The sequence below is a fragment of the Ictidomys tridecemlineatus genome, chromosome 8 (genome assembly GCF_052094955.1).
Source record: "Ictidomys tridecemlineatus isolate mIctTri1 chromosome 8, mIctTri1.hap1, whole genome shotgun sequence".
Classification (NCBI taxonomy): Eukaryota; Metazoa; Chordata; class Mammalia; order Rodentia; family Sciuridae; genus Ictidomys; species Ictidomys tridecemlineatus.
This window is the reverse complement of record NC_135484.1, coordinates 112,263,611-112,277,921: the sequence shown is the minus strand read 5'-3', so window position 1 is coordinate 112,277,921 and position 14,311 is coordinate 112,263,611. Positions and strand designations below refer to the sequence as shown.

Here is a 14,311-nt window from a genome sequence, read left to right as displayed (position 1 = left end):
TTATGGTTTGGATGTGAGATGCCCCCAAAAGCTCACATGTGAAATAATGCAAGAGGATTAAGAGGGGAAATGATTGGGCTGTGAAAGCCTTAACCTAATCAGCAAATTAATCACCTGGTTGGATTAATTGAGTGGTAATTAAAGGCAGGTGGAGTGCAGCTGGAGGAGATGGGGCATATATCTGGGGTATATAGTTGTATCTGGCAAGCAGAGTCCTCTCTCTCTGCTTCCTCATCATCATATGAGATGCTTCCCTCTGCCACACTCTTCTGCCAAGATATTCAGTCTCACTTTGAGCCCTGAGGAATGGAGCCTGCTGTCTGTGGATTGAGACCTGAAACCATGAGCCCCCAAATAAACTTTTCCTCTTCTAAAATTGTTCTGGTTGGGTCTTTTAGTCACAGCAGTGAAAAAGGCTGACTAAAACACAACTTTTATTGGTGCATTATAGTTGTACATATTAGTGGGATTTGTTGTTACATCTTCATACATACACACAATATAACAATATAACTTGGCCAATATCACTCCTTAGCACTTCCCTCCTCCCTTCCCTCCTCCCTCCTCCTGGTCCCTTTCTTCTACTGATCTGCCTTTGGTTTTCATGAGATCTGCTCCCACCTTTGTTTTCCTTTTTCCTCTTTAGCTTCCACATAGGAAAGAAAACATGTAACCCTTAACCTTCTGAGTTTGACTTATTTTGCTTAACATATCCATTTTCCTGCAAATGCCATAATTTCATTTTTCTTTATGGCTGAATAAAACCCTGTTGTGTATGTATACCACATTTTCCTTATTCATTCATCCACCGATGGACACCTAGGCTGGTTCTGTACTTTGGCTATGGGGAATTGTGCTGCTGTAATCATTGGTGTGCATGTATTACTTTAGTAAAATGACTTTAATTCTTCAGGATAAATTCTGAGGAGTGGTGTAGCTGGTTCCATGTCTAGTCTTTTGAGGAGTCTGTGATTTCCCTACTGGTTATACTAGTTTACAGTTTCACCAATAGTGTAAAAATGTTCCTTTATTTCCACATCCTCTCCATCTTTGCTCTTTTTATTTTTTTTAAATTGTAGATGGACACAATACCTTTACTTCATTCATTTATTATTATGTGATGCTGAGGATTGATCCCAGTGCCTCACTCGTATTGGGCAAGTGCTCCACTAAGAGTTACAACCCCACCCCATCTCATTTTTCAACTGGATTATTTGGCCTTTAAATTTTCAAGTTGTAATAGGTATTTATAGATTTTATCTGCTATCTGATTTACAAAATTTCTGTCCCATTCTGTGCATTGCCTTTCACTTTCTTAATGATGTTCTTTGAAATACATACATTTTACATTTTTAAAAAAAAATTTTTTTAGATGTTCATGAACCTTTACTTTATTCATCTATTTATATGCAGTACTGAGTATCGAACCCAGTGCCTCACACATGCCAGGCAAGTGCTCTACCACTGAGCCACAACCCCAGACCAACTGAGCCACAACCCATGCCCCATTTTAAATTTTTATGAAGCCAAATTTGTCTGCTTTTTTTTCTGTGTCTATTTTGTTTTGTTTTGGTGTCATATTTGAGACATCTTTGCCTAATCCAAGGTCACAAAGATTGCCTATGTTTCTTGTTAGTTGCGGAGCAGGCTGAACAAATGTTAGCTGCAGAATGGGCAGAACATTTGACTCTCACCTTCACTAGTCTGTTTCCTTATCACTTGTTTGCCTCAAGACTGAACACTCAGCCCCACTCAAAGCTGAACACTCAGCCCCACTCAAGGCTGAACACTCAACCCCCACCCCTGTGGTGCAACAGAAACCCACATCTGGCCCCTGCCCTGTCTGCCTGAGGGCAGAAGATGACACCTTTAGCAACTACTATATGATCCAATAACTGTATGCCAACAAGGCAGCTTGCAGACCCAGAGACCCCATTAGATTTTGGCTATAAAAACTCTCCCTCCCCTTTCTTCTCTCCTCCTCCTCCTCCTCCTCCTCCTCCTCCCACTCCCTCCCCTCTCCTCTTTTTCCTCCAGTCATTCAGACACTGCCACAATAAAGATCCCTTGTTCACTTTCATTTCTTTCAAGGAGTTTAGTAGTTTTAGCTCTTATCAAAATACTATGTAATTGTTACAGAAAAAACAATTCAGAGGAGCATTGGCATTGCGGAAACTGTGGATTTGGCTTCCAAGACTAGGTTTTTGGACTGGTCAGTTGCTACTTTGGAGGATCAAGCGTCAAAGGACTGGCACAAGTTGAGGCTAATATTACTTGCAGCACATCTTACAAGGTTTCTGTTAGCCTTGGATGATGACCTGAAAGTCAAAGTCCTTTGCCAAGTGCCAATCATATATAAAACTTCAACTACAAGTACCAGATGAAAAGGAAAGGAATGAAGAACTTGGAAACTTCTAAATAGAAACTGAAACAGTTTAATATTCACTTGGGGAAGATGTAACTTGACTCTATGTCTCTCACCACAGTGTAATACATGGTAAAAAAAAATTACAAATGGTTGAAAATTGATCATCATGGTTTATATCTAAAGACTATCTAAAGGAAAACATTAAAAGTCTATTAATTCTAGTTGCATGGATCTAAAGATAGATTTATTTATACTCAGAAAGCAAGTATGGCATCAGGGATAGCATATATTTTAATATGTCAGAAGATGAGGAACAGAAAGGGGAAAATGTATAATAACAGCTATCACAGAAAGATTATTATCCAACAATTTGCAATAATATCTAGAAAGAAAAATTATAAATATGAAAAAATAAAGCCTGGAAAATACTATTGACTAGATACCTAAAGAGAAGGCACAGATAATTTACAGGTGATAGAAAAGTAGGGTAAATCAATATAAATGTACATGAGTAAACAGGTTGAATGAAACCTTCCTAGTATGAATCAAAATATGGCTATTGCTTTAAAATGAACTAAAGTAAAATATACCATTTTATTTTTACAGGGTCTTCTGCAGTATTATGATGATTTATGTCAGGAAGTGCCTACTGTGTTTGTCAATCTGATGACCCCTAAAGTGAAAAAGGTTGGTAATGCTGAAGATTTACATTGATTTCCCTGTTACTTAAAATTAGATTCATATTCTATAGATTATGGGTTTTAGGTCATCTATTCTCATCTAGACCCTCTATTTTTCTAGTTCAACTTTATGGCTCTGTTTTTTTCTCCCCACACAATGATTTCTTGTCTAAATTTGTTGCCTTTGGAAAAAAACTAAATCTAAATCATAAGCATTTCCTTAAGCTCCATGATTGCTTCCTGGACAGCCAAAGATGATTTAAAACAAAAAACTCATCTTTATTCGGCATAATGCTGGGAAAATATAATTAGGAAAATATAACCTATAATATTTGCAGGTAATAAAAGAAAGCCTTTTTATACACGCAGTTGCTCCTGTTAGTAATGGGAGCTGTTCCTAGTGAATAATAAATAAAAAGGACTGGGGAGATGACTCAGTGGTTAAGTGTCCCTGAGTTCAATCCCCAGTACCAAAAAAAAAAGGTGGGGGGCTGTTTTCTGGAACAGTGGCACAGGCCTGTAATCCTTGCAATTGAGGAAGCGGAGGCAGGAGGGTTGAAATTTGATGCCAGCTTCCACAACTTGGCAAGACCTGGTCTCAAAACAAAAACATTAAAAGGGCTGGGATGTGGCTCAGTGGTAGAGCACCCCTGGGTTCAATCCCCAGTATTGCAGAAAAGAAAAAAGAAAAGGGAGTTGTTAACTCTTTACTTTTTTGTAGGTGGAATCTGTGTTGAGGCAAGGGCTTACGATATTAACATGGTCATCTTTAACACTGGAAAGCTTCTTTCAAGAAGTTGAATCAGTTTTGGATATGTTCAATCAACTTTTAAAGAAGGTAAAATTGTTAAGTTTTAAAAAGCTACATACATTAATACTGAGAATATTAATGAGTAATAGTTTAATTATACGTAGAAGTTCTTTAATGGGGGTGACTCTTTAATGAAAAGAACATCCGTTAAGTTAAAAATAAAACACTTGATGTTTCCTTTACTGGTTTGGATAGAGTTGCCTTGTTCTTATCCTGAATTATCTTGCCTTTAATATGATAAAATGATGGTTCATTAGAGTTTAGAAAATGAGATAATTGTAGACTGTTGAAGACAGCAGAACAGTGTGCTTAAATTTTAATATTAATGGCTCTAAAATTAACTATATGAGGCTTTAGTCTAAATGGAGACTATCTATGGATTTCTAACATGTTTGCTACCTAGACCATGCATATCTTTTTAGATATTCTAGTTTGTGTATTATGGTAGCCCAGTATGATACAAACTCAGAGGCTTTGGAGTTGGGTAAACCTGGGTAGGATTCATTGCCTTTTTCCAGCTATGTGTTCCTCTCTAAAGCTACTTTACTTTTGTGAGCCTTGGTCTCTTTAGCTTTCAAGTGGGGAACTTCCAGGTGGGGTGGCACATGCCTGTAATCCCAGCAACTTGGGGGCCGAGGCAGGAGGATCATGAGTTCAAAGCCAGCTTCAGCAACTTATCAAGGTCCTAAGCAACTCAGTGAGATCCTATCTTTAAATAAAACACACACACACACACACACACACACACATACACAAGGGCTGGGGATGTGGCTCAGTTGTTAAGTGCTCCTGAGTTCAATCTCTGGTACCAAAATGAATGAATGAATGAATGAATGAATGAATAAAGTGGAGATACTGATGCCTTTTGCTGGAATGAAGAACAACAGAGATAATGCATAGGAGGTTATGGCACAGTTGCTGCTCAAGAAAACCTTAGTTTTAAGGTTTCTTTACAGTTGTACTACTCCTAACATTTCCACCAAACGATGCCTGACTCAGGGTGCAAGTTTCCAGACTTTAGTCCTCTAAGTGAATTAGTAACTCAAATACATAAAGCTAGCACTAAAGGGACAAAGTTGTTTTTAAAATGTATTTTCATTTTTGCTCACATTGGTAGGTGAATGATATGTGTGAAATGCACATTGATACAGTTCTAAAGGAGATAGCTAAAACAGTGTTAATTTCCTTGCCGGAAGATGGTGCTACCAAAGTAGAAGACATGTTGACCCTCAACGAGGTATGCATTTAATTATTATAATCACAAGAATACTGAGCCATAAGCATAAAATGTGAATTGATAATCTAAAAGCAGACACCTGGGCCTGTAGCATTTTTTGGACATCCTCAGCTCCAAAGGCTAACATGGCTCCAATAACTCACTAGGCCACTCCCTAGACATTATTTTACTAATGTCCTCCACCCAGCGCTGGTGTCCTGGGGCTTTGCCAGTGGTTCCTGATTCCTCTTCCTCTGTGCATGTTCCTAGAGCCGTATCATTTCCCTCATGGTTTAAACTACAACAAACTTTCCCTGTAAGTCATTCAGAAACCTGGGAATTACCACCTTTCCTCACCTCCATTTCTTTTCTTTTTTTTTAATTGTTAATTTTTTTATTTATTATTTTATTTATTTGTATCCAGTGCCTCTCACATGCTAGGCAAGCGCTCTACCACTGAGCTACAACCCCAGCGCTTACCTCTATTTCTTAAATCCCACCAGTCTTAAGGCTAAGCCATGTTTTGCCTCTTACTCAGATTTTAGTTGAATTGTCTCTTCTTTTCTGTACCTACTGCCCACTTCTTTGGTTGGGCCCTTGAAGCTTGTTTGGAGGTTAGCAATTGATGTTGTGATCTAACTGGTTTCTCTGCTTCTGTATGTGACCCCATCATATGCATCCGTAATTCCACCATATCTGATTGTGAAGCTCTTGCTACTTAAATCCTTCAGTGGCAATGACATTTAAATAGGATAAAATCTCTAACCTCCTTAGCATCTCATTATATTGAAATTGTTTGGATAATTGTTTACTCTTCATTGACTCGAAAGTGCAAAGATAGAACCCTGTTTACTCGTTTTTTGGGGGGGCTTAGTATCTAACACAGTCTCTTTCAAAAGCACTCAATAATGTCTTTAACTGAGCTCTTTTTTTTTTCCCCTTCCCTTTCCTACCTACCTTGTGCTTCCACTGTGTCCTCTGTGCTGGTTTGGATCATCTTGCTGGTGTCCTTTTTGAGATGACAAAGGATGGCTTCCTGTCCAGGGGTACAGTCTGACCCATGGGAAATGGGTGCTTTGGCCCTCTCTCTTTTTGAAGGCACAGCTTCTTCTCCCCAGGTCACCTCTGCCTTCAGGGGTTAGGGCAGCTTGCCAGCCTCAGAACACCTGGGGCCAGTCCCTCCCTGCCCTCCAAATTCTAGAGGGCACAGGTCCTCACATTATCTCTACTGAATCTCTACCAGTGAGTGACCTTGCCCTCTGTAACCTCAAGGTGGACAGTGGCACTACCTTTTAAGATGTGCTTTCTTCCTAATGTGTAGGAGCTTAAAATCACTTGTTCTCAGCTTTGGCCATCACAGTACTGGACAATCCTTTTTAATATCCTGTTCTTGGTCTTAGTTTATTCAGGAGTGAAATGATTTTATCTTCCTGGTTGTTTGATTCTTTTATCATTATTGGGTAAGTTTTTTTGTTTGGATCAGTTTGCTGGTGTCTTTTTTGAGAAGACCAAGGATGGCTTCCTGTCCAGGGTTGCAGTCTTAGTCTTATCTGGCCACCTGCAGGGACTCTTGGGTTTGTATTTGCTGTCTGCCTTTGCTTTCTGGGCAGCCTCCTGGAACCCTGTGGCTACCTTAACCCTTTATTAGCCTTTCTGCAACCCACTGTGTGAAGTGCAGTGTGTGATTTGAGTGTTATAGTTATTAATATTTGAATAAAAGAACCTTGATTGCTTGGCTTATGACTGGCTTATGACCTAGAGGTACTCCGTGAATTACAACCAATGAAAGTGAAATGAATTTATTGTTATTCAACAAATGGTGGAAAGACACAAATGTGTTTGGTCCATGTTAATGGCATAGTTTACTCACTATAAACACCTATCACAATCTGGTGCTAGGAAAGGCACCTGTTTTTTAAATTAATTTTTAAAATTTATATATGATAGCAAAATGCATTACAATATTACACATACAGAGCACAATATTTCATATCTCTGGTTGTATACAAAGTATATTCACAACAATTTGTGTCTTCATACATGTACTTTGAATAATAATGTCCATCACATTCCATCTTCATTTCTAACTCCATGTCCCCTCCCTTCCCCTCCTACCACTCTGCCCTATCTAGAGTTTTCTATCGCTTGCAAGGCACTCATTTTTTTTTAAACTTTTATTTATTTCTCATAATTATTTCTTCATCTTTAAGAAACATACTGGAGGGTACTATTTTTTGAGTTAGCAAATTGGTACATTATTTTCTTTCTACTTTAATAAGTACCTTTCTCACCTTATCCTTTACCAGTCCTCCTTTTTTTTTCTCAAAATAGTTTCATTATTGTTTTCAGTTAAACAGTAATTGTAAATAGCAACACTTTATTATGCCTGTGTCAACATGGCTAATGCAGAGCTATGTCGTATGTGTGTAATATATCTTCTTATAAGCTTTTTATTTTTCCTAGTGTTTCTAATTGCTTCTCCTTTCATATTTTATTTCAAATACACTATTATATTAGGGTTTCATTCCTTCATCCCCAAGAAAGACCTCCCTTCAGAGCACCCTGAATCTCTGTTTCAGCTCTCCAGTCACCTGTAAAATTAACCTAGGATACTCCTTAGACAGAGCAGTCTGTTCCTGAATTACATGTTTTTGAAGGAGGGAGAACTTCTTCAAATGCTGTATGGGTCTTTTCACAGCAATTGAAATTTTCCAAAGAAATGTCCCATTTCCTGCTTGGGAATAATTTTCTGCCTGCCACTTTCTTCTCTCTAATCCTAGAATTTGACTATATGAACTTTATTCCTAGAATTTGACTACATGCATTTAATACCAGGTCTTATCTACATAAAAACAGAATACAAAAGAATAGGGGAATTTCTATGTTGGTTTCCTTCCTTTTGTCCCATTTATAAGAAATCATCTTCTCACATTATGTATTTATAACTATTTTGACACCATCAGTTGCTGAGGAGGGAAAACTCATGCTACCAAAGATAATTTACTTTGAGTACAAGAACAAAGAACTTTTACATGCATAGAAAGAGACCACACAAATGGAGCAAACTAGGATAGAATAGGTGACTGAGTATGAATGTTGTGTTTGTATTGATGACACAATTTAAAAAGTGTTATTATTAAATAAGTGGAAAGTCTCAATGCTATTAAGTCACGATGCATGAAGTGGAACTTTGAAAAGCACCTTTGCAAATCAGTATCCACAGACACTTGCCCTGGAGTAATCTAAGATCTAGCAAAGCTTGAACTGCCTTTGTACAAACCTACCATTGGGCAGGACCATTGAAGTGGAGGCAGAATATAATTTGTTAAGGACAGGGCAAGCCAGGTCGGTCTCTGAGCAGAAATCAGTTTTGGAGAATGATATACATTAATTTTTTAGGGTGAAGTTAATTTGGGTCAAACAGTGGTTTCAAACCATTTTGTGAAACGAGATGCAGCTTCTAAGCAAGGAGGGAGTAGAAAAGAAACCTGTATCTCTCTCTCCTCCAGCTCTCCTGTCTTCTCCTTGGGTCAAACCCAGCTGGAGTTCAAGGGAGGTCAAGTAGTCAGCTTCCAGCTACACAGAGAAGGGCGGAGAAGCGTGGAGAATGGGAGCCAGGCTGCGAATGAAGAATGGCACCTGGAGTATCTGGCAAATGGCCTTGATAGAGTTGCAGGGATTATTTATAGGTTTATAAATCAAATCATATAAATCCATTTTACAGTTGCATTGTCGACTGCTCCTGTATCCATCTTTTCTTCCTTCTGGTTCCGTAGAGAAAGTTTCTGCTTCTTTTCAAAATTGAGATCCTCCAAATGGGTTCAAGATCTCATGCCTTTTTGACTTCTGTTATGGTTCAGAGATAAGGTGTCCCCAAAAGCTCATGGGTAGGACAATGCAGGAGTTTTCAGAGGTGAAATGTTCAGATTGTGAGAAGTGTAAGCTAATCAGTGGATTAATCCACTAGGCGTTTATTGTTGGCAGGTAGAGTATGGCTAAGGGTAACATATTTTGTCCTCCGTGAATAGAATGTTCTCTCTCTCTCTCCTGGTTGCTATGTTCTGAGCTGTTTTCTTCCACCACTCTCTTCCACCATGATCTGCTCACCTTGAGCCCAGGGCATGAATCTCTGAAACTGTGAGCCAGAATGAACTTTCATCTGTTCTGTCAGGTCTTTTGGTCACAACAATGAAATAGCTATCTAACACCCCTTATTGATGACTTTGCTCTACTAGTCCCCCTGTTTTTCTATATCTTCAACTTATACTGTAATGCCAGATTCATGGGACCCCAATAGACCTCCAGGAGCCGAATTCTATGCAATCACACAGGAGTCTAAATTGCAAGCTTGAGCCTGGACTCATAACCGTTTCCGATGCAGCGGTCCCAGGGAGTGAGTCCCGGTCATTTGTTCAGTGAGATTTTTATAGGTTTTGGGGGTACTCTATGTGTCACAACATCACACAGCTAATCATTCCACACCGCGGGAAAATCAAACAACAACTCTTAACATTGATTAGCACATTCACTGGAGGGAACAAGTTGGGTAGGGGTGATTGGTTAGTACAAGAGGGGGATTCCTTTGAACTGATTGGTTTTTAAGCCATGAGGGGAGTACGTGCTGAACTACATGGTTTCCCAACATGTTATCAACCACCATAAACTACTCGAGGGTCATCTGGCATCCCAGGTATTTTCCCTATCTCATGCTGATTAGAGGTTGCTAGGGGGTTGCTCTGGGACCTCACCTAGCCTAACTGAGTCAGGGACACCTGGTGCTGCAGATCTTTCCTGTTATTTGTAGACAAACACCTCAGCAGGGTGGGTATGTGCCTAGGAGTGCTCTGTGGGTTTTTCCAAGGACAAGGGTCATGCCCCCTTCCTTGGGCAGGCTTTGCTCTGAGGTAGAGGCTGATTTCTCAAAAATGGAGTGACATCAGTTTCTCAGTAGTACTGAATGGTTCCTTCCCACCAGCAGTCCAATATACCTTCACCTCTTCCTTGGCCACAAAAACTACCCTTCACCTCTCATTCAACCAAACTCCTCCAATTCCTCACACATGCTGCCTTCACTTTCTCACCTCCCGTTAATTTTTCTTTCCCTAATTTCTGCTTCAAAATATTTCTGGCACTAATTATTATTTTTAAACAGCTTTATTGAGACAAAATTCATAAACCTTGCAGCTCAGCCATGCAAACTGTATAACTCAATGTCTTTTAGTGTATTCAGAGCTATACAACCATCACTATGGTGCATTTTAGAATATTATAAATTGGCTTTGTTCACTTAGCACAGTTCATTCAGTGTCACATGTGTCAGAATTTTGTTTCTTTTGCAAATGTCCTTTCTTTATCTCTTCCTTAAGGTTGTTGTCTCTCCCTAATCCTTTTGCGAGCATTATATCCTCTTCATACTAAATTCTAAAGGGAAGTCCTCCGAAATGGTTAAGATGTTTGCTGCTAAATTTTTCTTGAGATTTATAGAACCCAGTACAAGTGATGACCTTGATAATGCCCCTCCTTAGTCTTTAGTTCTATGCTCAATTAACACAAAGCAGATAAATCAATGTGGCTTTAACTTGCTGAAAAGTAGCATATCCATCTAAAAAGAACTACAGAAGCTAGACCCAGGAGGTTGAGGTCCATTTTAATGCTCCTGTACCCCAGAGAAGAAGTGAAATAGGAGATACACAGCCTAGATGACAAAGGCTGCGCTCATGTGGCCTTCCTGCCCTGCTCCTCCTTTCCCTCACTAAAAAAACCCTTTATACTCCTTGACCTCCCAAGATGGAGCTTTGAGGTTGACAGTGCTTCCATCTTCCAAGATGCCAGCCCCTGAATAAATCTGATTCCTTCCTATCAACTCTTGTGTCCCAAATATTAGCCTGTGAGTTGTGGGCAGCCCAGACTTTATTCCAGTAATAATAGTGCATTGTATGGATGTATCACCTTTTAGTTATGCATTTATCAGTTGATAGATATTTGGTCATTTCCAGTTTTGGGCTGTTATTAATAATGCTGTTTATAACATTATGTGTAGACATGTTTTCTTTTTAGGGGGTGCATATATAGGAGTGGAGTTTCTGGGTCATATGTTAACACTCTGTTTAACCTTTTGAAGAACTGCCATAGTGTTTTCCAAAGTGGCTGCATCATTTTGCAATCCCGCCAGTGGTTATAAGGGTTCCAGTTTCCCTACATCCTTACTGGCACTTACTGTCTTCTGTCTTTTAGCCCTCAGAGTGAGTGTGAAGTGGCATCTCATGGTGGTTTTTTTTTTTTTTTTAGATGTTAATGGACCTTTATTTTACTCATTTATTTATATGCAGTGCTGAGAATTGAACCCAGTGCCTCACACCTGCTAGGCAAGCTCTCTGCCTCTGAGCTGCAACCCAAGCCCCTCATAGTGGTTTTGATTTGAAGGTCCAAGTTGACAGCTACCATTTACTTGACTCTTTTATAAAATGCAGGGATATTGTTTGATATGTTCAAAGCCTTATTCAATTTTATGAGCCAGTTTTCTGAATTTGACTAGCTCTCAACTTCTTCATTAAACCCTTTTCTGGCTATTGGAAAAGGTCAGAAAAGCAAAACACAGACTTTGTGAATCAAAGATGAGTTCAAACTCTTATTCTTACCATCTACTGGGTGACCTGGGCAAATTTCTTAACTTTGGAGCCTTGGCTTTCTGTGAAATAGAGACCATAATGTTAATTATTACTAGAGAATGTCCTTTAATTAAATTAGCTAATACATGTGAACTCTTAAATCAATGCCAGGCATACAGCACCAATGTAACACTTTGGATTGTACCTTTCATATCATATCTCATTTTCAACTTTTGGCAATGTTTTTCTGTTCTAGATTTATGGGTGTGATTGAGTCAAATACTAGAAAAAGAATAGATTTTTTCTTTGTCATCTTTTGCTTGGACCTTACCATCTGTGCTTTGGGCGGCAGGCAATTTTAGATCTGAAACATAAAGCATGGTCAACATTATCTTATTTATTTATTTGTGTTACCAGGGATCAAACCCAGGACCTTGAGTATCCTTGGAAAATGCTTTACTACTGAGTTCTTCTCCCAACCTCTCTAGTTATTTTTAAGTAAACTTAATTATATTTTCATAAATTAATAGTCATGTTATTTATTTATTAATTAAATATTCACCCAAACAAACATTTATTTAATTATTAAGTAAATATTTATCCAAACATTTAATATTAATAAATATTAATAAATAATTTTATTAACAAATATTAATAAATATTTAACTAACTAATTTTAATTAAATAAATAAAATAAATAAAGTATAATTAATTATTAAAATTAATAAAGTCATATTAATAAATTCTCACTACTTTTAGGTATCTGAAAATTAATAGTCATTTCTTTATTTAATAGACGTACACGAGAGAGTGGGCTGATATTCTAAACCACAAAAGTAAGCATGTGGAAGAAGCCGTCAGAGAACTTATATTAATATTTGAGCAAATTTATGAAGTTAAATCCACTGGGAAAGCAATAAAACCAGTACCAGGTAATTTCACTAGTTAATTTTTGAGTCATGAGAGCTACAGATATGTCCTCATATGAGCACCTTCCACTTAGCAGGTAGCAAAATTCAGGACTCCAGAGCAGGTGTCCATCATAAACTGCGTTTTTGTATAGTTTAGGCTCTGTGAGTTCTCTTGTCACTTAGGAAATAGTGGCAACCTCTGAAATCCAGGGTTCCCAGATGCCAACCAAGGACCAACCTTATAAGCAGGTTATGGTTACACCCTCAGGCTTGCTGTGTTTCTTTTTCTTTTTGAATAGCATTCTAATCAATCATGTCACTTTGATCCTTTGATTCATTTTACTTTTTTAAAAAAATAAACCAGACAAGGATAAAATCTAAAATTCTCATGAATCCAGAAAACTTGATTTGGGCAAGACTAAGTTTCAAGACATTTTCCCCCTAGATCTTTCTCTGAATGGTACCAGCTGCGCCTTCTTCCTTAGAACGGTGTCAGGGTAGAGGTAAATGGGACCTAGTGGAAAGTGTACCCCCAAGGAGTCAAAGATCCCACCATGGCATATCTTCCCCCCACCTCCTACCCCACCCCGTGGTTAACAAAAGGCGTACAAAGCTTTGTCTTCACTCTTTTTGACTTTGCCAAAGCCCTCATCACCCTGATTCACTCTGCTGAGGAAAATCTGTGTGACAAGGTGCCTGGATTATTTAATTGGGAAGACTGGAAATGGATTTTTACTCCATTTCCAGTCCTCCCAATTTCAGAATCTCATTCCCTCAATGAAGTCCAAAGTTTTAATAATTTTAGTCAATATATGTAAATAAGCCCCTCCAAAACAAGCTGCTGAATTTGATCTTCTCTAGCAGGGGCAGAGGATTTTAAGAAAAGATTCCCAGGTAGAGATCTTTGCTTCCTGCTTCCTTACTTGTGGTTTAAGAATCTGGAACTTTTAGTATTGCTCAGATTGCCCTGTCCTAGATATTTAGAATCTTTGGGTACATTTGAAGGGACATAGATATTTTGTTTTGAAGTTATGTTTTCAAGTTCAAAATAAGAACTGTCTAGGTAGAAATTTGTAATTGGAGGATTGACTTGTTAATATTTTATGGGGATTTGTCTATATATGTCAGTCATGATCCCTGTATTTGCTTACATACTTGCCCTTCCCACCATCCCCTGCTTAGTAACATAGCGGGAGGTTGGCTTTGTGTGAGGCAGGCCACTGATTGGCTCATGGCTGTGTCACCAACTTAGTGTGGATTTTTTTTTTTAATAAAAGATATGTTATCTATTTTGCCAATTATCTTCTTAACCTTAATAAAGTGGATACACACTTTGATTCTTTGGCCAAGAAGTTATAGTCAATGTCCTCAAATATTCATGAGGCAATATGCAGATTAAATTATTTATATTTCAGGAAAAGACATTGAAAGGTCTCTTTTGTTTGTATTTTAAAATTTTTGATTGACACGTATTTGCACATATGATGATGTACATTGTGATTATTTTTTTGTGGGGGGTTACCAGGGCACTCAAACACTGAGCCAAATCCCCAGCCCTATTTTGTATTTTATTTAGAGACAGGGTCTCACTAAGTTGCTTAGTGCCTTGCCGTTGCTGAGGCTGGCTTTGAACTCACCATCCTCCTGCTTTATCTTCTAGAGCTGCTGGGATTACAGGTGTGTGCCACAGTGCCCAGCTCCAATGTGATTTTTTTTT

General features: G+C 38.4%; 1 protein-coding gene across 2 annotated transcripts in view; it reads left to right on the top strand.

Annotated features, from left to right (window-relative positions):
* Positions 1–14,311, top strand: part of Dnah8 (dynein axonemal heavy chain 8) — a 286,935-nt gene that overhangs the window by 66,585 nt on the left and 206,039 nt on the right. For both annotated transcript variants that reach the window (XM_005318733.5, XM_078020075.1), the window contains exons 16-19: positions 2,975–3,055; positions 3,770–3,886; positions 4,977–5,096; positions 12,480–12,615. In XM_005318733.5, coding sequence (XP_005318790.3) covers positions 2,975–3,055; positions 3,770–3,886; positions 4,977–5,096; positions 12,480–12,615 — 454 coding nt within the window. The remainder of the gene's footprint in view (positions 1–2,974; positions 3,056–3,769; positions 3,887–4,976; positions 5,097–12,479; positions 12,616–14,311) is intronic.